Source organism: Stegastes partitus, unplaced genomic scaffold (assembly GCF_000690725.1).
Source record: "Stegastes partitus isolate 25-593 unplaced genomic scaffold, Stegastes_partitus-1.0.2 Scaffold551, whole genome shotgun sequence".
Taxonomy (NCBI): domain Eukaryota; kingdom Metazoa; phylum Chordata; class Actinopteri; family Pomacentridae; genus Stegastes; species Stegastes partitus.
This window is the reverse complement of record NW_007578282.1, coordinates 288,080-313,942: the sequence shown is the minus strand read 5'-3', so window position 1 is coordinate 313,942 and position 25,863 is coordinate 288,080. Positions and strand designations below refer to the sequence as shown.

Here is a 25,863-nt window from a genome sequence, read left to right as displayed (position 1 = left end):
CATTTACATGATTGGATGTCACAACGTAATTGCGGCTTTTGAGCCATTTGCTGTTTTGATTTAAATATATTTTCTGCTTTCACCCTCTTTTTTTTTGCTGCAATTGTCCTGCTTGCTGTCAGTCCTTTGTTCCTACTATTTCATCTTCTTATGATCAGTTGGAACTGTAATAAGCATCCTCAGGCACATATATTCTCACCGATAAGAAGCAACACGAGAGACTGAAATTATCTTCTTTTTTTTTGTAGGGAAGTCTTCAGTTAGTGTAAAACATAATAAACTAACAGATTCATATATAAATATGTTAGATATAAAAACAATACCCACCAATATATGAATATTGGAATTGTTTTACGCTTTAATGATCCGTATCAGCCCTTAAAATCTCGCATCATTTGGACTCTAGTTGTGTAAATAAACACATCGCCTAACTTAGAGCCACTGACACATGCCTTAGGAATATTTAATTTTTAAATTTTTGTCCTCATTCAAGAAGTCTGACATTGCAAAGCACATAGCAAGGAGCTGGTCTTTGCTGTGTTTAAGCATTTGCCAACAGTATGAAAGACATCTTTTTCTTTTTAAACAGAGGAACATTTCCAACATGTAATATGGTAATAAATTTAGTGGACTGGACAGTCATCCATGCTTTTATTGTCATCACACTTAATACAGCAAATTCCAACCCACTTGCCTTTAGTCAGTGCCAGGATTTGTGCGAGACCCAAAGATAAGATCTTTTGGTCTCACAGTGAGGCCAGAGTGGGGATAATTATATTATTGCACTAAACTATGTGATCTGCTAACAGTTATATTAGCATATCCTTGCTGTGTCCTTTGGGATCTTAATTGTGAAAACTTTTTTTTCCAATCTGCCGCATGATCTCTCCCTCTCCCTCTCTCTCTCTCTCTCTCTCTCTCTCTCTCTCAGCCTCTATAAATCACAAACACAAAAAATGAGCGCTTGGGCTCATCATGATTAAAACATCATAAACTATGAGTCATATTACAGAACTCACGTTGAGCTTTATTAAAACTCTCATTGCAGCATGCAGCCTTTGGAGAGAAATATGACTTTGTGCAAAGACAATATTACACATCTCCCCTGGGTGCAGTGTAGATTTTTAGGTAATGCATCACTACCTGTGTCACCTTCAAACAGTGTGCAGTTATTCTTTGCATACGGCGAGTTCCATTAAGCTTGTCTGACGGGCACTAGACATCGGAGTTGAAAGACGGTCCCTCCTAATGCCTGCTTCCCTCCAACACCTCAAGCCCTGCATCCAACCCTCCCCCACCCCTCAGTCTCTGTAGTTATGCAATGACCTTAAATTTAGATCCCCTGTCGATCTTTTGTCCTGAGCATAAAAGCCTGCGTTTCTTCCTGCTCTTTGGGTTCCATGGCAGCCCCTGACTGACTCCCATAAAGTCTGCTGTCAGCTCGAATTAATATGTTGTGCAGGGTGACAGGCAGGCCTGCCCACCGACTGACTCTGCCCCACTCTGGAATCACACTTTACAACAGCATGCACAACATGCACGTGGTTATGCTCAACCCTGCTGAGGGAGCTACAGCACACACTGGTAGAAGCCTGTTGTGCTGATTAACAGCAAAAAACCTTTACAATAATAAGAAAATATCATACAACAAATACAAATTGCCACAATTGGATTATGCTGTGAATAACACAGTGTGGTTTACCATCTCTAATCTCTTTATTCAAAGTGATACTCCACCCAGCGCATGTTTTTTGAGTGTCAAACTCATGTAAGCTCAAAAATGACTGAAGTTTTTACTGTGAATAACGTATCAAAACACATTTTTAAAACTTCTGTATACACGGATGCAATCAGTGTTTTCCGAGTAGTCATTACTCTGCCATAATTGTAATAAACACATTGCTTACATGTCACAATATCATCCAAGAAACCGTGCAGAAAGGCTGAGATTAATTTGAACCACTGTGTTTTTCACATACCGAGTACAGGATTCAACAGCAGTGAGATTTAAAATTATGGTCACAAATAGTTTGGAAAAATTCTTTAGACATTTTTAAGTTGTCTTTTTTTTTTTATTATTTCCTGCCGCAGAAACTTGAAACCAGGAAAACCATGATAATCAACTGACCTTAATTTGATCCAATTAGATCCAGTGTTGTAAAAAGCTGTAAACATTTTACAGCCACTTTCAAGCTTGGGTGGAGCATTACTTAAAGCTGAATTCTCTCAGTAAAACAACAGTACAAAGCTACTAAATCTGCATACCTGCTTGTTCAAACATTTGAGTCTATTAAATGTGTTGCTAATACAGCATGCCGCTTAGCTTCAAACACATCAGGCGGTCACTGTTGAAAACATTTGCCCAAAGCATGCCAGCAAACCAAGTCACCTCTGCAGACGAGAGGAAAGACTGGAGATGAGATATGAGCAACAGAGATGACTTGAGTCTAGTTTTTTTCCGCTTGACGCACGGGATGACAAAGGGACATAGGAAATAAAGAAAGATGGAGAGACGGAGACAGGGTGTGGAGGAGACAGCAGAGAAAGGGAAGTGGTGCCTGCGTGGCGTGAGAAAGCCCTCTGTTCGTGGTCTGTTGATAGGCTGGTGAAGCTGAGGAGGGCTCAGGGCCACAGACCAGAGGGATTTACAGGGCTTTGCTCCTTCCTCTGTGGAAGCAGTGTGTTAACCACTGCCACTGCAGACCCTCTTGCCCCTGCCTGGTGCCCCCCTGCAACTACAGCTACATGACAGACGATAGGCCAGCTTCACTGTAAAAGGCCGCTTCTATAGAAAGTGGATCAGAGCCTTACAAAGCCATTTCCATTTTCCTCCTCAGCCTAAATGCTAATCTGCTCATTTCCCCCCCCCCTCTGATACAAAGGGCTTTTTCTGTAGAATCATTCCTTCTCCCGATTGCTCCGTGCCTCCATCCCAGCCCACCACCACCACCACCACCTCAGCAGTCGGCTCTTGCTCGGTCGTCCTGGAGAGGCTGCTGAGGCATGACAGTCAGATGGGCAGGGCAAAGGACCAAGCTGGCGAGTGTCCAGAGGGGGGCTCAAGGGCAAGAGATGGACAGATAACCTTGTTGTGTGGTCCACGGACGCCCGCAGCTGCACGGAGATGATAACTCAATCTTCCCGTCAGACCTCCAAAACTGGCTCAGCCCCCCGGGTCACGGCATGCACCAACATGGGCCTGGAGTGTGTGTGGGCCAAGCGACACGGCACGGCTGCATGTTTAGAGGTACTTACAGTATCATGCAACCGTTGCTACAGCAAACAACTACTTCAAGAAGTTTCCAGTGCGTTGGAGCAAATTGTCCAGTCATCGAATAATATGTTTAGAGAAAGGAACGTTTCACGATAAGGAGCGTTTGTCTGATTTCGTGGGTCCAGATTTGGTTATAGTTACATGAAATATCTTTAGCCTCTTCAGGCAAGGGTCCCTTGCTTTCATTATGAAGCTGCATTCCAAGGGATATCCCCTCAAAATTACTTTCTAGCATCAACAAAGGAAACAAATCAACATGTGTATGCGTCTATAAACGTTACCTCTACAAGCCAATGGTGACAACTTTAATGACATCTTGACAGTGAGCACAGAGCCCAGCTGGTTATTTGCAACTGTTAACTACTTTGAGTAGTCAGCTCATTTTCTCTCCCTGAATGCACTGCATGGGGAAGCGTATTTGCATGACTGAGATGCATTTCACCCCCTGCTTTGTAGTCATCCACTGGACATTTTCATGCTAAATCAGCGGTTAAATGTCTAACAGGGAATTAGGTGCAGACAATTGTTGCATAAGGAGTTTTTTTTTTTTTTTTTTTCCTGATGCTGAAAGGGATTCCTTCATGGCAAGCGCTTCTTGTGATGGAGAAAGTGCTTACATGCTAGGCTTATTCAAACATCTGTTCCCGTTCGCTGGCTCAACCACAATGAATGTGGTTCACGCAAGAATCATAATTGCACACAGACTCGACATAGAGACAGAAGGAGTCAGTGTTTTTCTTTTTTTTTCTTTTTTTTTTTTTTTACAGCAACTGCTTCAAGAGAGCTGTGAAATGAAATCAAAGTTACACCGCAGCACTTTTTATTTTAACAACAGCATCCCGAGAAAACTGTAGGCAGGATGGCTTGAAAACTGAGGCTGTGGTTGTCAAAAGTTAAAAGCACTAAAAAGATTTCACTTGAGGACTGCACTAAAAAAATCCTCCCCAAAAGTTTTTTTGCCAGTTATTGTTGTAAAATGTCAGGACATCATTACAGCTCTTTCCCTATCGCTCCAAAAACTGAAAAATAAAAACCTGCTGATGTGATACTGATCTAAAGCAGAAAGAATAGTGACGAGTGTCAGAGAATCTTGTTAGCGCTATGAATCTCAATGGATGTGCTTCTGTTTTTGGTACTAACCTGCTACGGATGAACCGTTCCAGTGTAGGAGACAACCTTTTATATCGAGTAGTGCTCACAAACATACTGAACACTGCCTACATGTACACAAAACAACCAACAATCCACATCTCATCCGTTCTACGTGGACACGGTCTGCTTACCTTCTGCAACAAAAGCCTTGCATAAATATTATGAACAACTCGTCTCTCTCACCACTTTATCTCCGCCAGATAGAGATAATTCTGACAACCTACAACAACTACCTACCTAAAAAAAAAAAAAAAGCAGCAGTCCTGCACCATTGTTGAGATGCACCGAGCATAAACTCCCGTCCTGGGGGCACATGTCAGCCACTTCCTGAGCCCTAAGCCTGTATGTAATTGAGGTGAAATGACTTGTCTGAAACCAATTGAAGCCGAGCAGCGATGGGGAGCCAGTGCAGTCCCTGGGAGAGGATGACAGGGTCACACCTGGAGACAGAAGTCTGTACAGGCAGCCTGCTGATGGCTATCTGTGCACTGGGGGCTACGAGAGGGAGATGCACGCTGGGGGTCTGAGGACTATGACGGCCTTACAGCTGGCAATCTGTCCGCTGGTCTGTTTATGACGACAACTCATGCAAATCCACGAACACGTGCATTTGTACTTGAACTGCCCCATAATTCTGCTGCAGTGAAACAAGCCCACAGAACATGGATGTTAAAACAACACATTTACCCCATGAAATCAGCTTCAACCACATCATATCATCGCCTCATGAGATGCAACGCTACAACCCTGCGACTGTGACAGAAGTCTGTCTTTAGCTCCTCAACATAATTACAACCTAGATGACGGTTTGGAAACGACAGGCAATTAGACCTCCAGACAGTATGATACTGAAGAGTACACTTACTTGCAGTATGGATACTAGAGGTGCACATCAAAGATGGAGACAAAAGGCACACATTTACAACACCCAGCACTCTGACAGCGAGCAAATTCATGATCATCGTAAACAAAACAGGTGGCATTCGTGGTACAAGGGGGAAAGAAAACTGGTGCTTCAACCAAATTAGCTACAGTTATGTGGTTTTCATGATAACACTTGAGCCTTAGGATGAGTGGAATAATACAAGCAGATTCTTTTGTTGCGCTCGCTTTTCAAACCATGTAGAAAGCTGTTTAAGAGCCAAAGCTCCATATTGGCTGCGAGCACTGCCTGCAGTGACACAGTCTATGATTTACAGGACAGCCAGACTGTGGGGCAATCCCACAACAGGACAAGAGTACAGCCAAGAAGGAGGGGGGGGTGGGCCAGGGCAAGAGCAAGAAAGGAGTGGAAGGAAGAAGGAAAGAGGAAAAATGTCTTTGTCTTGCAATATCTCTTCAAGCATATCTTTGCAAACTGGGTCTGTAGTTAGCAATTAACTTAAACTCTATATAATGTGGTAATTATAGCAGTGTGCCTCACTCTATTTCACATCAACATTAACACACAAAATTAGACTGTGGTTTGGGGGCATGTTGGAACAAAAGTCGAGAGAGCAGGGAATTTCTTGGAATTCTCTGACTGTCATAAACATAGCTTTTAAAGTGAAAGTTCAACTTCTTTTGTAAACTTTGCAGCTGATAAAACAAACAAAAAAAAAACAGTGAATGAACAGATGATACCTTGAACTTTGAAAATAAAAAAAACTGCATCAGCACAAAACCTTTGCAGCTGATCCAGATTTCAGTCCTCTTTTAAGACAGATCAAAGCCTGCCTTTATATCTACTATTTCCACAAAGGCTCAGCTGCGAGCAGCCTTGTTTACAGCTCGCTGGTCAGATTGCTTCTCATGATGCTGTCCAGTAGGGGAGTAAGCAGGCCGATGACCTGCAAACTGTTTCACCCCATGAATGGAAACGCCGGGACACAGAGAAAAAGACTTTTCCATTCCTCTGAGTCAGAGGAGGATTTTAAATAACCTCCAGAGTCACACTCCTCCAAGCTCTCCTGTCTCCATCTCTGCTGGCTCAGGCCCATTCACTCTGTAGCTTTATCTGCAGCCCTCCAGTCTAAACACTACTCAAGTTTAATGGATGGATCAACTAAACGACTGTGGATAAAATCACAGTCTGGCTGCCTTTCATTGTGATACTTAAAAAGCGCCTTGCCTCTGACTGTGCTTGTTAGACTGCAAACACATGGCGCTGTGCAGAGAGAAAGTGCATTAATTGCAGTAAGAGATATTTATTGTGACTGAATCAAAAAAAAAAAAAAACTAACGTGAATGGAGAAGCGCCTTAGCTAAAGGTAAAAGGACCGAGCAGAGAGCCCGTGGAAAGTGGGTAATTGAGCAGAACATATCTTGATGTTCTGGTGAAACACTGCTCTCCATCTCTCCCTGCTGAAGATGAATCACACCATTGTCTGTGTCACCAAATTACATAAGTGCTTCGGAAAACTCACTCAGTTCAACCGCTTTGCAGAAAAAAGGGAAGAAACTGAATGGCCGCGGCTTGCTTGAATAAATTAGTCGGAGCACACTTACAAAAAGTTTCTCAAGTTCTGTGATTTCTTGCGATTGCTGTTATTTACAAAATAAATTGATGAGTTTTTTTCCTTCTAAAATAACCCAATAATTTTAGCGATTGGAAGACAGAGTAAAGATGTTAGTTTACTATTTTCTGTTCAGCCTCACCAATATTTTCCAGGTCTGATCTGGTAAATGTTTATCATCGAATCATTTCAATAATTTTTTATCGAATACAGAAAAGGAAGGGAGATTGCTCTACCAAGTAACTCAACTTTCTCCATTTTAACGCTTACATTTCGCATTTTATGCGTCAGCGACCGCAACCATTCAAGATGCATCTCAGCTAGCTCGCATTTTTTCGGTCCCTGGTGCTATGTGTTAATACTTAATTGTGTTTTACCCACAATAACAAGCCCCTTAACGCTGGGTGTCAGCTGCTTGTCTCTGCGTGCTAGACTATAGTGAGAATACTTGTGGCATGACAGATGTAAGGTGTGGCACATGCAGACAGTAAAATCACCATTAGTGCCTGCATATAAACAGAGGGAAGGCTTTTACCAGGCAGAGTTTATAGGATAGGGAGGCTGACAGATGCGAGTAGTTGGGACAAGACTCTCTGCGACTGCACAGTTCCAGCAAGAGTCCAGACAAGAGCAGACACATCCCTGAACACGCAGACTAAACACGGCCGCATAATAAGAGCCGTAATTCAGCCGAGCAGCGTCCCCCGTAAGAAAGGGCACAACCTGCCTCCTCACTCAGGCCCAAATTAAACCGTCTGAACATCGTGCTGTTGTCTCTCCAAGCCGTTGAGAGGTAGTAATTTAATTCTGATGCCTTATAACATCATGTGCAGGAAGAACACTGCTGATGACATTGTGTGTATAAAACAAAAAAAAGCTCAATATTTTTGAAAAGGGTCATCATTTGCAAAATAGCTAAATATGTCAAGACAAAAACAAAGAGTGAAACTAGTAGTAATTCTCTTCTCCAGCTTGGAGAGAGCTGAAGACACGCTGGGAGACAGATTTAGTAGCTTTTCATGAAGGCATACTTACAGATATCTGGTGATTCGTCTGAGCCTTCTGGACAGTCCCTCTCCCCATCACAGCGCCAACCTTTGGAGATGCAGGTCACCTCGTCCTTACATACAAACTGCTTAGAGCTGCAAGTCTTGGGCTGGTCATCAAGTTTGGGAGCTGGAAAAAAAAAAAGCAGGGAAAAGTTGATGCGTCATCACAAAAAAGCAACTGCGGCTGGAAATGCTTTCAAATCACAAATACATTCTGGGGAAGAAAAAAAAAAAAAAAAAGGCCTCACACCACCAGTCTGAGAAATTCCAGCATGAAAGCAAACATTTTATTAAATTTGTTGTGTTTCTCTTTCTCAGCAGTTTTCAAAAAGCATTCTCCTCTGTGCGGAATCTAAATAGGAAATTTCCAACTTCAAGCTGCATAGATTTTGTAGCTCAGAGGGGCAAAGCAACATGGAAGGGTCAACCCAAGTTTACAATGATGTTTTTGTATCAAAAGACCCACAGGCGCACTCTATACAGGAAAAAAAAAAAAAACTCCTCTACAAGTTTATAACCAACAGTGGTGCCTTGTAGTTCTGGGTTTGTTTGTTGTTTCCCTTCTTACAGACATCTAATTTCTTTCTGCTTTTTTTTTTTTTTATTACTCTTAAGGTGTTTTTCAAGTCTCACCACAGAGGCTCTTTCATGTGTCACAGCTGAGACATAACTGGGCATTCAATCACCATCTGACCCATGGGAAACTGCAGAGCATGGTAGTTCTGGGCAGCCAGTCAGCACAGATTGTTGAGGTGTACCACAGGCGAGCAGCACCACAGCAACGCTCGAGACCCGTCAGCGGTCTGACACTGCTGACATGCTTTAACTTGGAGAAAAAACCTGTTCAAATGGAGCTCTACCTTTCACGGCGCCGCATCGGCCTGTCAACACCGAATTTGTCGTTTATTTAAAAAAAATTGATCTTAGGGTCATTTTACCCAAATTACAGAAAAGGAAACACTTACTTCAAGTGGTATCTAGCAATAAAGATAGTTTTAGTTTCATTTCCTTGTTGTTTTTTTCCCTGAGATTTCAGCCTCTACCACAATTCAGCTGGGAGGCAAAATGAATTACCCTGCTCGCTGCATTGAAGACCTATTACTTTATCAGGGACTATGTTTTCAGTAGAAAGCAGATTGAATGAAAACTGGTCAGATTTCTTTTTTAAAAAATGTAAAGATTAGGTTTAAAAGCTTCATGCACCAGAAGTAGAGATCTACACATCACACCAGGGCGTTAGTTTTTTTGGAATTTAGTTGAACTGGTCCTCTAAATGGAACAAACTGTAAAAAAAAAAAAAAATTCATCATTTATTAAAGACAGAATTCTTCACAAAAATAGCCTAATTAAAATCCAACCAGAAATCAAGCTAAAATGGAAAAAGCTGAAATTCTATGGCAACATTTTTTTTCTTCAGCATACAGAGGAATGAAAATAGGTTGCCAGATATATACAAGGGAAATGCTTTCTTTTATGTGAATCGTCAAAAATGTCGCACACAATGAAAAACAGACCACAATGGCCAATTTCAGCGAGCAGGCTGTTGTTGTTACTGTACTGTTGTGCAGCATTGCTCCGGGAAGGACAGCACCAAAGGTCTCATTGTGATTCTCTGCAGAGACTGAGCCCTCGCTCGCCCTGGATGACTTGCCTCCCTATGTACTTGGCAGGCAGGGAGGTGTTTGGGGTGGGTGGTGGTGGGGTGCACCGCAAGAGGGCTGGGATGTGACTGAAATCACAAGAGAGCATGAGGCTAGTGTATCATTGCAATCACGTTCCCTTTGACTGTCAGACTAAGGGGTTTAGACCCTGGTCTTTTTTTCATGTGACAGCAAATTGTATGTGTAAGTAACACAATAAGACGTGTGAGTGTCATGTTTTTGTGGATACAATTAGAAGCTAAAGGGTTGCTGGGATCAAATCACAATATTGTCATTATATGAACAACACTGCAATACTCGAGGGGATTGAGAATAAGACGGAGCGCTGGCTTTTAAAATGCATGGCTGAAGCCCCAGTCCTCTGTTTACACACTGGCAGGCGCAAGACTTAGATAAAAAAAATTAAGTGATGCAAGAGGATAAGATTTGAACTCAAGCTTTGAGAAATCATACCCAGGAGTCTAATAAATGTCATAAAATGTGACAGGATATAAAATTTGAGAGTGAGAAACAGAGCTGTACAGGCATAGACGAGACCACTGACTCAGTTAAGACAACATGCACACACCCAACCCCTCGGTGAAGGAATGAGAGGGAGGCTAACTGGCCTGAGGCCAACTTGTTAGTTTTGCCTCCTTTCAGTTTACCAATGTCCTGGTACATTTGGGCTGCTGGTAAATACACAGGATTTCCCCGTCCTTATATGTTGCCATTTAATCTGCCTCAACAACCTACAAGCAAAGCAGCAGCCATACTGACTGGGCCCTGAGCTGCAATGACTGAAAGCATTGAAAGCTCTGCTATGTGAAGGCATTCCCTTAGACTCTCTGGTCGCTGTGTGAACCAGCTGGGCTGAACCAGTTGTTCCCTATGAGTGGGCATAAAACTGGAAATAAAACATTGTGGGTTCTAATTTTATCATCGCTTTACACACCAGCATGAAATGACCGCAGAGGGGAGAACCTCTAAGCCTAATTGGAGGTTGTGGCTGAGGAGGGGTTGGAGACTGGGGGAAAGACTGGCAGCCCTCCCCTTCAGCAGTCCTCTTTCAAAGCCCACTGAAATATCTCAAACAGAGATGTGAATTGTTAATTCAGTCTGCAAAGTCACTGTTTTTCCAAAGTTACTGCCAAAATGCTGACAATTTTTGGGGGGTCCGAATCAGGCTGGGATGTTAAAGCCTTCGTGTCCTTTTTACCTACAAAAGCGAGTAACAAAGGCCTTTATTTAGTCTCCTGGGATTGGACCGGCAGCAAACACCAATCCCATTGAATCAAGGTACGTACTCTGCTTACATAGACTCGTATAAGCCCAGTGTGCTCGCCTCTAAAAGAGTTCTCGCCCGATAATGCAATTCCAAGTGAAGCATTTCCTGCCACAGCTGAATGGCAACTTGATCACACTGCTGTGACTAAATGGTAGGAAATCCCAAAGCAGTGAAATATCCTAATCACATAACAAGAGGATTATCATTTTTTCAACAAAAAAAAAATATATTAACTTCCCCTTCTGTTGCTTACAAAAAGGTCAGACATGAAGAACACATCCCTTTCACATTAAGATAACCTGACAAAAACAACCATCCTGTGGGTCTCTATTAGAGCAAAAATGCACCTAATTAGAAAGGAAACCTGAGAAAATTTTCGCAGCCTTAGTTGAAACCCTCAAGAGTTTTGAGTTTCACACCACTGCTCGGTCACAGCAACTTTGAAAGCACTGGAAAATCTATTTCTAAACAGAAACTGCACCATGTACAAAACTCTTTATTTGGCTGTCTTTTTTTAAGTACGTTCTAAAAACAGCCGTCTTCCGCAAGAACCAAAATGTGTGTCTCTGTCACCCTGATGCAGTTACAATCTGTTGCTCTGGAAGTGCGTATCATTTAAAATATCTTTACGGGAGAGCGATATGGTAGAAGCATTAAAATATGAATGCTGAAAGAGTCATTGAGATGACGATAAGCCCAAAAATGGAAGCCACTGCGAAAATGTCTTGAGTGTTTGTCCAGAAATGGGATTAGTGCTTCTACTCAAATTAATTCTTTTTTTTTTTTTCCCCCAATGGATTCCAAGCTCTTACTCGGAGAAGTAGAAATTCAAGGACACTGAATGGGGAGGTTTGTGCCAAATTTAGAAATCAGACTGGGATTCTACTTACTTGCCTCATTATAATGTCAAATCAAGAAATAATTGTGAAGTCATGAGCTGAGCCAATGAGACCTAACTCTACATGGAATGAGTAGCATAATGCAGAGACATGGGATTTACTTTTTTTTTTTCAAATTGCTATAATTCAACAAGTACACTTACCCTTTTTTGGTGCTCTGAGGGGAGAATAATGGGCTAAGCATGATTGCCTAAGAGAAGCTAAACTGACTTACAAGCTCCTCCGTGGTGTTGTCATTAAAAGCTTTACTGAACAAATGTTTAAATCCCGAGTTGACATACACATAATGCCATAAATCACCGAGTTACTTCCTGGTATGTGGATGCCCAGGCTCCAGTTGGCTGACTTAGTCTGACTTTGAGGATACTGCCAGTTGTATGGAGCACACACTGTATTTCCTTATGCAGGGCCACTGGAGCTCTGCACTGTTTAAACAGAGCACACTGAATTTCCCCCAAGCACCGCGCAATGGCAAAAAGCATTAAACACGAGCGAACGAGCAAACGCGTAAACGTACACAGAGCCCGACTCTTATAGAAACTTCCCTCCTGAAATAAAAGGAACAAAACCGTCCGTTCATGTGCGAGAAGGAATTTAAGTGTCATTTTGTTTTTTGTTTTCTTTATGTAACCTAAAAATTCAAAGCGATCTCAAAGGTCAAAAGGAACATTGTGGGGATGGAACAGGATGAGGTGGTGAGTAAATAGTGTTGTGGCACCAATTCAGCAGCCAAAATGATGGAGGCCTCCAGACACCATCACCAGCTGGGACGCAACAGTGACCCACTTTCTCCCCCCCACCCACCCCTCCACCCCCCAGATCTGTCTGCCTCAATATGGCCATCCGTGCTCTACAGATCAACTCCAGATCCATGCAGCACATTCCAGCACCTTCTAATTGGTTTCATGTGTATAGCTTTGCCTGAAAAAGACAATCTGTTACAGACGAACATTTGAAAGAAACCAAACAGCTTTTGAATCTAAGGGAAGGAGACTTGTTGCTTGGTTTCTCTCTGCTGCCAGATTGTCAGTGAGTGCATACAAAGTGTGAGAGATGCTTCTATTTGGCTTGTAATATGCATTGCAAGTTTGGTTTAGTAAAAAAAAAACACCATACCACCATCACAATGACTGTCCTCTACAGACACACACACACTCAAATGTTCGCCAAACAATTTGATATATGAAATTTACTTTTGTCTCACAAGCACGAGCCTCTAACACCGAGCACATATTCATCCCAACCCAATGCCCTTGTGGATAATTTTGAGGCTGAGCAATAGAGCATGGATTCTATTAAATGCTGTTAAAAGATAACAGTACAAATGGGAAAGTGAAATGACTTGAATGAATAAATAAATGGGATTCTGGCTCTCTGTAGTCTTGCTGGGTGCAATGACAGTGACATGAGAAAGTAGGAATGAAACCTGGACTGTTTCTCATCATCCATCACTTCTGCCCTTTCTGGTCCAGGGTTGAGGAACGCAGGTCTTCCAGAGTGTTTCAGGGAAGGAAAAAAAAAAGCAACTCGACTACAGTGCGTAATTAGAACCCTGAGGTAAAGTTTGAAGCCATTTTTCTGTACTCAGTTTCACAGGATTTCAAAGCTAGAATCCGAGCATTTTTAAGTAACAATTAAAACCAAACATGGACCGTGGGGAAGAGAATGAGGGCAGAGAGAAGTTGTTATTCGAAATCTGTGCTCTGTATTAATTATTCAGATGGTTTTTTTTTTAGTGTAACAGGGTAGAATGTACAGGACAAGAAAAGTGTAATAAACACGATCTAATGTAAGATCCTAATTTAGCAACTGCTGTAGCCTTTAAAGCAACTTCTTCAATGGCCACACTGTGCAGTGCCCATCCAGTGGAAACAACCACTTAGCTTTGTGCAAGCCAAGTCACAGCCAGGCATCGCGGCACTTAACCCAGGCTCACAGTGCTCATATAATATCCATAGGCTATTCACTTTCTAAACCGCAGTAGCTATTTTCAAAGAGGCTGAACGTGCATAAACAGGAGAGGACTGAGTTTGAGGGAGTACCTACTCTAGTAGCCTGAAAGCCTTGTTTTTGTGTCACTGCACAACAAAAGGGTGCAGCTTTGACCTCGGAGGTAACCTGATGAGGCTCTGCAGGACGTCGCAGGCCAAAGCAGTAAAATGCAGCGCAGTAAAAAGACATACACTGAGTGAGTGTGATTGATGGGCATGACGGATAAAATGTAAAATAGGCTCACGATGCCGCCGAAGGAGAGGTCCTCCACACTCACCCTGTAGTCTCTGCATAGCACGGCTCTGTTTGAGGAAAAGTCAACCCAGATTCAGCTGTTATGAAAACAGAACACGGGAGCCGCAAAATGAAGGCCGCACCACATAAATTGAGGCATTCACTGCGACTCAGATGATTGTAAGTGTTGGGCTTGCCTCTGTCCTTTGAAGCTACCAGGAAAAGGTAGGACTGGGGAACAAATTCACCATGTTCCTAAACAAGAGTATTTACTTCAGCTGAAGGATGATTGTTTGTGTGATTTAATGTGCGTGGATCGCTATGAATCCCTCATTAGACTCACTCTAAAAGGAGGCAGGAGGGAGGAATGTTACTGGCTCAATAATTGCTAGGAATGACTCATAAACAATACACAAATGAGTTGTCATCCACTTCACATCTTAACAGATGACCTCTTTGTTCGGTGGTGAGATCATGAAACCTGACTGTGAAACAAAAGATCGCAACTTGTCATGGCTTCGCTTTGGACCATCTGAAAAATCAGCTGATGCTGCAGTGCCAGTACGGGAGACTTTACTCATCTAATGAACACTTTGTACTGGTAAATTAAAGTGTACAGAGTATGATTGTCCTACAAATAAGAGAACAGGTCTGCTTTTTTTCCATTTACTTTGCTTTTACATAAAATCTGTGGACACTGACAAGCACAAAATAAAGTCCTTCAGTCTTGATTGTTTTCTTGGTAAGCACAGAGTACATCCAACTGGTTATGAGCCATTGTATTTTAAGAAAAGGCCTTAACCTCCTTTGAAAAAGGTACAATTGAGAATGTAACCGAAACCTCCTTTGCTGCTTTCTTGACACCATTCCTTCAAACTGTCTTAGAAAGCCTTCTCATAACCTGTCAAGTTTTGGTGACATTGTGCAACTCCTCACTCTCACCTGGCCTCATTCCTCTTCATTTTATAACAGTAGTAATACAGCATCTCCTTTACAGATCCATACCAAGTTATTCTTGATCGTTCCCGGCCTATCTCTAAACTGCCATTCCTTGCAAAGTTCTGGCAAAATATCGTTTTTCTAAATAGTAACGGTGTCTTTGAGAAATTTCAGTCAGGTTCTAGGGTCAGTCACGACATAGAAATTGCACTCGTTAGGATTTTAAATAATGTTCGAATAGCAGCCGTTTTACTCCTGTTCAATCTGTCTGTGGATTTTGACACTGTTGATCATAGCATTTTCATTAAATGTCTAAAAAAAATGGGTAGGCATTTTAGGTTTAGTTTTAGGTTGATCTATTCTTTTGGAAACTCAGAATTATCCATTAGCTCCTGAACAGCTAAAATATGGAGTTCCACAAGGTTCCACTCTAGGGCCACTATCATTTCCTATTTATCTGCTACCATTTGATTATATCATTAAAAACACAGAATTACATTTCCCCCCCTATGTTGGGTCCCCGTGCTTCTAACATTGCTAACCATCTTTGATCACCACATTAATTTATTCAGATATACGGATGAAAAAAAAAAGTCAAAAATCTCGTTATTTACATCTTCCAAGAACTTGAAAACAGTAATTCATGCATTCATTCCATTGTAGCTATATTACTACAATGAATTCTTCACTTGCATCACACAAAAAAAACCTCAATAAACTTAAGCCAACTCAAATTGCTGTCGCCAGACTCATAACCAGGTCTAACATAAGAATCTCTTCACTAGGTTCCATTCTGTCAAAGAAAAGTCTAATGATCATTTTTAAGGCTTGTACAGGGTTAGCTGTAGAATATATGGCTGACCTTTTGGCCTCCTACAAGCCCAAATGCAATCTGAGATCCTCCAGTAGGTCACGCTCACCCATTCCTCGCTCAAACTTTAAGTTGACCGGCTGTTTATTTTCGAATGATCTCACTTTTAAAAACTCACATAAACCCCTATTTTTTTTTTAGGTTCTAAGCAAATTCAGAAGTGCCATAATTATCTAGACAAACACATTTTTGTGAGCAATACAAGAGTTTACTGAACTCCTGATCTAAACAATTTCAAAACTTTGATTACGCAGAATTTCATCATTTCTCTTGACATTCCTTAGCGTTTTTTTTCAAATGTTACTATGCCTCAGATGCAAGTATTGTTGACACCGACTTGTGTCAATATCTTTGCCACGAACACAATAAAAGTTTGTTACACGTGCACTTACAATCCAATGAGACCAAGCGCCGTGACTTTGATTAAAGTAAACAGCTTTCACACACTGCAGCAGTCCATGAAATTGAAATCTTATCTCCATATATCTGATCCTCTCCTCTGACCAGGTGTGAAAGCAGCCAAGAGTCCCTGAGATCAATCGATTCTCCAGTCGAGCACGAAGCTAGCGATGCCGTCGACATCTGAGCGCACATGTGCGTGATCTGGCGAAGCCGACAAGACCGGCACACAAAGATCCGCAGCTGAAAGTCTCCAAAAGCCGACAAACTGGGTGGCCAACTCCAAGAATCAAGTGTTGAGTTCGCCATCAAATAAAACAGAAGCACCAAAACCCAGTATTCTCACAGCTGTGCCAGATGTAAACTTCTAAATCTTTGCAACATTTGAAGAGTTCTTTCTTTATTACTAAAATGTGTTATGTTCATGTTCTGCATGTTCAAAAAAAAAAAAAGATCTAATTTCTAAGAGGCGTCATCATATTAACATTGGAAAGGAACGGAAACTAAAAAGCCTAAAGGGCCTGATTTAATCAAAAACCCAGTGAATCTTACAGAGCGGAATTAACACAAACCCACACACTCTATTTGGTTAAAGCCAATCCATTCCTTTTGGGGTCTTAGGAGCTAAACAGGATAAACAGTGATGTAGCTTGCAGAAAACACCAATTACAGTACACCCCTGCTATTCACAGTCAACAAACACTGCGGTCTCACGCCTTCAGTATGTGGGCAACAACACTGAAGACATTTATGTTAATCTGGTTTTACCTTCTAGTCACAGTTGATTGCAATGCAGCGCAGGAAGTGGAGGAATAAAAAGGGGATCTTTCCGCCGACTACATTCAAGAGCGCCGCTGTCTGCTATCATCATTTCACGAATATTTTCACTCGGTTCAGAGGAACAAAATGCAAAACACCTGCACATAAGCTTTATATAAAATATCACACACAAGCCCAAGAATGTATCAAGACCGGACACCTGGTTGTATTTCACTGCAAATACTTCTTTTAATCATATGGGGGTTTTTTTTTTAGCGTGCGTGTGAAGATTGTGAATGGCAGAAAAATCATTTTGGGGATAATCTGTGCCACCTGATAAGTTTTGCAGTCAACAGACAGCCTCAGGTGTAGAGTTACAATAACCATTCCCCAGTGACCTCCACTTGGAGAGGCTGAAGAGAGCAATCAGAGTTCTATTATCTGTTGAATTTGTATGAAGGATGCAGAATTTTTCCAGCAGATGTTTCCAGTGACAGTTCTGAGGAAAAGGTCCCATTAAAAGGGTCAGGCAAACAGAATGTAGACTCCTCAGGAATTCAACCTTTTTAGCCTCTGACCCACATTTAAACATTTCACTAACGGGATTCTTCTCCCTCTGAAGGTTGTGGCGATCGTATACGCACGCTCAGAATGCTTTCTAACTGTATGGAAAGATCCAGAGCGCATCACATTGTACCGTTTAGCTCTGCGGCATGTGGTATGTGTGCAATTCAAAACCAGAAAAAGATTGTTTTCTAAGCCAACTGTTGGAATCACGCTGCTGAAATGATTTGATTCCCCATTACCCTGACTGCAATGTCAACTAGAGCTTGAACGATAAGTCGGTTGTTTAATCAACTGCTCATCAATTAATTAGCAACACTTTTAATCAATCAGGGTTGCAACTTAGAATCAGTTTTACTATCATTTATTTTGCCAAATCTTTCCTCCATTAATCACTTGCCCTATAAATTCCCAGAAAATTGTTTTAAAAAATCAAATTGCAATCTTCCCAATGTCCAACTGTTGCCTTAAAATTACTTTTTTTTTATTACAAAAACCAAATAACACTCCATTTACTTCAATAAGCACCATAATGTGACAGAAAAAACTTCAAATCTTCACAATGAAGAAGCCGAAACTTTTGAATTTCGTAACATCTTTGATCACAAAGGCTGCAGATGAGTCGTCTGATGACTCACTCATCGTGTCATCTGTCGTCTCAATTGTTAGTTTATTTTAATAAAAAGCAAAACGTTTCATTTTCCAACTTGTCAAACGTTGAAATTTGCTGCTTTTTTTTCCTCTCACTGTTAGTGTAAACTGAACCGATCCAGGTTTTGGGTCGATACATGGAACAATATATGAATATGTCACTTTGGATTCTATAAATCGTGGAATTCCTTTTTTTTTTCCATTATTACTAAGATAATTGGTGATCCAAATAACAAATCATACATCAGAAGCTAGCTTCAATTCAAAGGTCTGTTCATATTCTCTCATGGATTCAAAAGCACTGGAAGCCTCCAAGTATTGTGCTGGACTACATTTTGGCAGTCCTGAAAGAGGAAGTGCCAAAATAATAAACTCTAATCAGCGCTGAAGATCAATATCAAAGGGCTCTGTCCATTAATTAACTTATTTTTTGGTATCGACTCCTACCCCCCGCCTTTGGTCCCCCTATGTAAGGCTGGTAAATCAACTGTAACTAATGACATAACTCACATACATCCCATCCCCGACTCCCTGTGATGTAACTATGTGTCAACTCCATGCTATCCAAGACTTGACTCTTGGTGAAGTTTTTTTTTTTTTTGCTTCACCCTCCCTCACCCCCAGCTCTTCAGCCACCCTCCACCCACCCTTTCAGTTACGTCTAAGTTGGATTAATGGTCTCCCTGTGTCCAGATGTTACATACTGATGGAGGAGGAGGAGGGAGGGAGGAGCCTGACTTCTCCTGTATGTAACCTCAGCTATGGCTCTCCCTCCAACAAACTCTAATGAAACTTATATAAGATCTTTTAACACACATGTTTTCTTTTTATGTATATATTGTAGGGGACAAACATGAAGATTTTTACTTTACTCTTTGGAAGTGAAATAAACAGATTGATATTTTAAATCCAGTGCAGTCAGGTCACAGCTGGACTTGGCATCAGTGCTAGTGCATGACTTTTTATGCATTTATGTGCACGTTATAAAAAAAACATAAAAAGTGATTGTAAGAGGATGCATATGCAGGAAAAAGAAAAAAAAAAGTAAAGAAATGTGTAATTTTCCACCTTCCCTATAATAAAAAAAATCAACAGGTCTGCAATGCACTGTCACAAAAGCAATGGTGCGTTTGATGCCTCATTATTACTAGCAGGGATTTTGTGGGAGAAATCAAGGAAGCTCCGTGCAGCACTTCACTGTGAGACAGGAGCTACCTGGCTGTCACCAATAAACTGTGATTCCCAGGCAGTTTACTGCACGTCGGGACAAGCCGCGCCATTAAGAGCCAGCAGAGACACAACTGTTGTTTTCATCTGCGCCAAGTAACTGAAAACAAACATGAGAGCTGATCCGAAGCAACCACAGGTCTGATCTGAAAGTCAAGATTGTGTTTTTTTTTTGTGAATTGGAAGCAGCAGCAGCTTGAATGGTGGCTATCAGCTGTACACAGAATACACATGAGGAGGAGTTGTTGTTTTTTTTTTGTGGATGGATTGGTGGGGTGGGGGGGATTTTTGTCGCAGTCAAATCAGATATGATGCAGTTTTTTGTTTCAATAGGTCGCTCATGCATGTGTTGCCTTTTACCTGCTTGAATAGCCCACCAGTGAATAAGCTCACTGTGCAGCTAGGGAGGCCCACACTGGAGCTACACAACGCAGACACATTTCTTTTTTCTTTTTTTTTAGGCCAAAAACAATAATATTTCTCCGATTAAAAAACCAACATGATCGGTGCGTGCCTGTGAGGGAGCGATCACGAAGAACAGCCTGTTTTTGCGGCTCCAACTCTGGGCCTGATGCATTTGCAGAAGGGAGAAGGGAGGGAGGGGGGTAAAAGTGGCTCATGCTTTCTACGAGTATCACAATGCAAGATAACACAACAACAGGCTTCTCTTACCTACGGTTGCACCGTTAGGAGATGTGATCCCCGAGCAGAGTATAAATCCCAAGTAGAGCAACCTCATCGCCATCTCCGGAGCGATGCCCCCCCGACGGCACTGAAAGCAATAGATGAAAAGTTGGCTGGATTTCTGGAACCAAACAGCCCGATCGAGCACCTCATCCGAACCCTTCTCCTAGTGGGTCCGGTGTGCGATTGTCCGTTTCAGCTGCAACCCTTCAGCCGCTTCAAACACTGGGGGTTGAGGGGGTGGGGGGGCTTCTTGCAAATCAAAGGGGCTACAGCCCGGTGAGGCTATAGGCGATGCAGCAGCACAGTCATGTATATTTCTAATTGATTATCGGCATCCAAAACATGATGCACAACAGTGGTAACCTCTGCGTGTCGGTGGGCTCCGTGTCTCAGCACACCATGCCACCCGGGATCGTCCAGAAGAAGAAGCCCCCTCTCTGCAGACGCCGGCTCCCGCTCAGCTCATTCCGGTGGAAAAGAAGAAGAAAAATGAAAAAGGTGAACGCGTTTTTCTTGCCGTCGGAGCGCCCGTGTCTCCCTGTGCTTGTGGCTGCATGAGTGGATGGTCAATCGCTCAAGCACCCAGCGCCGTGGACGAGCCCGTGACGTAACGCCCGACTCCCTCAAATATGGGATAACTAAGCGACGGGCCGGTCTGCGCATGCTCCAACACACCTCCTTTTCTCCTATTTCACGGGCTTTTTCATGAACCGTGGAGGTGGGAGAGAGAGAGAGAGAGAGAGGTGGAGCTGCAACTGGGGCTCTGGGATCAGCCATGTTGGCTCAATATTTCTATTTTTTATATGTTTTTTTTCCCCCACAAAACAAAAGAAATATGATAACATTTCAAGCAGCTAATTGAACCTTACACCTGCTTTTAAGTATGTTTCCCATCATTTACAATTAGGCTATTTGCTACTTTACATATTTGGAATAAATAATTGGAAATTATAGCAAAATAAACTGTTCCTATAAGCACAAACTGTGTTGTCTTAATATGCAATCTCATATTTGCATCTAGTTTACATCTAAAATCTAAACGCATGAGATCAGACTGTGCAATGGTCAGTGTATGCCTCCAACTTCTACATTCCTCACTAAATCCTGCCCCCTAGTGGTGCACAAACATGAGCAATAAACATGATTCTTATGTTTTTTTTGATGAGCTTGTGCAATAGTTCATGTATGTGTTTTTATTAAAATGCTTTTAAATGCTTGAATTGAACTGAAATAATAAAAATGTTTTTGTTAAAACTGAGTTCAGTGAAAGGCCCTATCTACACAACTACCCACATCTATTAAAATAAAAAATGACCATTTTAGTCAGAAATGAGGCCAAAGCTATTTCCAGTAATCTCAGGGGGGTTTTAAAGATCTGTGAGTGACATCTAATGTGGAGTTAATTGGAAAATAAAGTAGCACTTAAAAGAGTATATAGGTGACCTATGACATTTTAACTGGTTTGGCCTTTTTTTTTAGAGAAAACTAAAGATTTATATTATTGCTATATCCTACACAGTGCAAACATAATAACATATCCACGAATGGATTTGTATAAACAGCATGTATCTGTGAAATTGATCTGTAAAGTTGTGAATAGATCATTTTAGTCTCATAAACCATCTAAACCTGCAGGGGGCACTGATTACTTACAATACAGAGAGATGTACATGCTGTATCTCATTTATTAACATAAGAAAAAGATTCAAGCAATTTGATGCAATATTTGGTAAATTTGACAAAATGCAGCTTCTCTGTAACCTCTGAGAAAAGAGCAATTTAGTCAGAAAGCGAACATTAGAGGATATTTTTTGTTTCCACAACTGATTTGTGGCTGAAATGTTCATAAATTAGCTTTTCTGCAGGTGTATATTATCACGCAGCATGTGTTTCTGTTGGTTTTTAATCATAGGTACTAAAACAACAGGTGTGTATTTCCCGCTGCGCAAACTGACGGTAATTTTTGTTGCCTCTAGTGTTAAGAATAAGCATTCCTTTCAGGAGTTTTCAGCTTACAGATGTTTACCCAGAGCCTGAATCACAGGGGAGAATGTGAAGTATGTGGAGAATCTGTGAAAAACATGCCTGAAGTGTCTGGATATCTGTTAAATCCAAGCATATTTCACTCCACGAAACCCAATATAAACACAAGGAAAGTTAGGGGAGAAATAGTATAGTAGTATTTTAAGTTTTTCTTTTTTTGCAGCTAAAATTGCATTCCCTGTATTTTAATCATGTTCCTTTTCAAGTTCACTGGAAAACTTGTGTGATGCCTGCAAATGTAGCTCACTTTTTGTGTTTACTTACCGTCTCTCCTGGATGTCAACACTGTGAACCAACATAACTGCTGGTGTCACCTCAACCTGAGAATGCCCCCTTTGTGGGAGGAGGGTCGAGCATTGTTATCCAGGAGAGACAGACACCAGCATGCTGTGTGGGAGACAGCTTGAAAGAGTGCCAGCGTAAACACTCCCAGACCACATGTTCTCCCAGGGCAGAGGAGGCTGGCCTCTCTCCAGGCACATCTGCACACAATCCCTCAGCTCTTAGCGAGCCAGCCAAGGAGACAGAACGGGGGTAAAGGAGGGAGAGGAGAGGGGGAAGAGAAGCGTTCCCAGACAGGGAGAACCTGCTTTTTCTTTGACAGTACTGTAGTGTCAATGATGAAAGTGATGACATCTGACTAGAAAAAAAAAGAAACAATGGAATCCAGCATGCACAGGGAGGATGACGGAAACCAACTCCCTGTATGCAAAGTTAGTAAGAAATTCTGTGTGTAAAGGCTCACCGCCTTTTTTGCAGCATTACATCTGCATCTCACCAATATATTTACATGCTGGGCTCTGCTTGGCTACAATCATTGTCCGATCTGCCCATATCCTTGAGAGAAGATGGATTGCTACGTAAGCGAAGCTGCTGACTCTCACACAACCACAATCTGCATCTGTAGCTACACAGCATGCATGTCGCATTCACTTTGGTGCATTTATGCCTTTGAAAATAACCATTCCAGCTCCTACTATGCCTAAATGTATATATAAATGCACTCCCATCTGTCTCTGACATCTCTCTGAAACAGCTTTTCCTGGTTGCTGCCCTTTGGTTTCCTAGTAAAGTGTGGTTTTGTGCATGTTTTCACAGAGAGGTAATTACTGAGCAAGCTATGCTGACAACACCTGAGGAATGCAGAGCATGCACCAGCAGCCTGTGTTCTCATAACCCCCCATCTCTCACTTCTCCCCCTTTCTGCAACCCTCCCCCATTGAGCCCACCAGCAAGAACCCCAGTCCAACACAGGGTTCAAGATGACATTTTCACAGGAGTCTTAGGTCAGTAGATGTTGCAGATGTAGTTTTATGAAGAATTAAGGTTGTTTTTACCAGGAAACATACTTCAACACTAACCTATTCCAACTGCTTGATCAACAAAATTCTATTAAATGTAATCATTTTTTTTCCCTGTCAGCAGAGGAAACTCTATCCCCAAACCCCCCAGCTTCCAGCAGGCCCCACTATTCCCGTTACTGGTGAACTCACAGTGTGTGTTGGCTGGCTCGGGCACTCTGCTCAGTGAGTCACTCCCCAAACTGTCCTTGAGCTCACTGGAACTCACAGCCCATCTGGCTGAACACTTGCACACACATATCAAAACATTGCATAGATTTAAACAGGGGGCGTGAGCAATGCAGGGCGACCTAATTGCGGTCTGAAAAAGGTCCAAAAGCGTCAATATCTGGTTGGAGAGAATGATGAGTACGTGGAAGATGTTACTTTTATGCAAATGCAACGGATGCATCAAGTTTTGACATCATGTGCATGCATGCGTTTGGGAGGAAGCAACAGAGAGGGAGAGAGGGAGAGATTATGAATTCAGCTGAGCCTCTCCCGTCTGTCTGACTAGACCGTCATGATGAAATCTGGATGAAATCCCTTGTGCATGTAGATCAACATAAGTATACGGGCTCTGTCCTCTGGATTCTGTAGTTGTGGATGCATTATGCAAATACCATAACGGGAAAGAACGCACTATATGACTGAGTGAACAATTGCATATGTTTTCTACACACTTGAGGGCTAATCAGTCAGGGTACAGCAGACACAGCACAAGAGGAAGGGGATTTAGTTACCAAGCAACTTCTGTTGATACAAACATCTTTCTGTTCATATGTTGAGTTAACAGCTATGAAAAGCGGGGTAGCTGATAAAAATCACAAAGGGATGTTTAAAAAAGTTTGTTCTTACTTAGACTGTTATTGTCGAGTTATTTTTTATTTGAATCAGATCCAGAAACATGGAAGGAGTTTGAGCTCCAGTTGTATCACAAATAAGTAAAATACAATGACGTTAAAAAAAAAAGCAGGTACATTTTCAGGAAAGTATTCCTTTAAGGTTTTTACTGACAAATCCTCAACTAACTTACATTACTCCTACTTTTACTTTCACGATTGGCTTCCTGTTGTCATAGAGGTTACCACAGCAAGAGGTCATTTTCTGATTGCAATGACAGATATTAACCTAAGTGTGATCTGAGGGATTGCTCTGTGACCACAGAGAACTCATTTGACGTGTGTAAAAGGTTAAACTTTTTTCACTATTATATCTATTTTATTCTTTGAATTCAATAATATTGTCTTTAACTTATTTAGCATTTAATTTATTTATTGTTTCGTACAAAACAACTTATTGTGGGGCTGCAAGGTGGCTCAGTGGTTAGTACCGTCGCCTCGCAGCAAGATGGTCGCTGGTGAGGACACCCGGGATCTTTCTGCGTGGAGTTTGCATGTTCTCCCCGTGCAGCGTGGGTTCTCTCCGGGTTCTCCGGCTTCCTCCCACACAGTCCAAAAACATGTTGAGGTTAATTGGTGATTCTAAATTGTCCGTAGCTGTGAATGTGAGTGTGCTTGGTTGTCTGTCTCTAAGTGTAGCCCTGTGATAGACTGGTGACCTGTCCAGGGTGTCCCCTGCCTTCACCCTGAGTCAGCTGGGATAGACTCCAGCCCTCCGCAACCCTATTGAGGATTAAGCAGTGTATAGATCATGGATGGATGGACAACATATTTCAGCGATTGTGTTTCTTTTCCCTGACAGCATTCATATAACCTGGACAAACATTAACCTTTGTGAAGACACACATCACACAAGGTCAATTTTAATTTCACTTTGGAGCTAAACTTGAGTGAATGAATGAAGGCTGTCGCAACCAAAAGACTTGGAACTATACTGAACAAATATATATATATAAACACAGCATGCAATGGTCTTCTTTTCTGATTTTAAACGGGATTAAATTTGGCCAGTTGTGCACCAAATGTTTTTTGAGCTGCTCAACTGGTGACAAATTCTCATCCGTTGAGTTCAATCAAGGACAATGATCAGATAACCTGACCAGTACACAGACACTCTTTTGACCAGTGTCTATAAAAGTCTGCGTTTAAATTCAGCTTAATTCAAATGACATGATGTCCCAGATGTCAAGAGAAAGACGAGAACCAGCTGTTCCAGACAGCTCTGCATGAATGTGATCCAGTCCTCTTAAATGTCCACCAACTTCACCGAGCCCTTCAGGAATAGTGACGAAACATTCCACAGGCAGCATCAACAACCTCATTAACTCTATGCAATAAACATGCAAATGGCTGACATGCTGTGTTGTGATTTCTTTTCTATGATCTACTGCCTATTGCTGTTTCCAGTATAGTGCAATCTTGGTTGTTTCATAATGTCTTTTCTGTTGTAGAGATGCC

The 25,863-nt window shown here is 41.8% G+C and overlaps 1 protein-coding gene across 1 annotated transcript in view; it reads right to left on the bottom strand.

The window, feature by feature from the left end:
- LOC103362052 (low-density lipoprotein receptor-related protein 1-like) overlaps positions 1-20,742 on the bottom strand; it is a 91,105-nt gene extending 70,363 nt beyond the window's left edge. Inside the window, exons 1-2 of the mRNA XM_008288307.1 lie at positions 20,106-20,742; positions 7,957-8,097 (exon numbers count right to left, since the gene is read on the bottom strand). Of these exons, the coding sequence (XP_008286529.1) occupies positions 7,957-8,097; positions 20,106-20,178 (214 nt within the window). The 5' untranslated portion in view covers positions 20,179-20,742. The remainder of the gene's footprint in view (positions 1-7,956; positions 8,098-20,105) is intronic.
- Between the last annotated feature and the right edge of the window lie 5,121 nt (positions 20,743-25,863).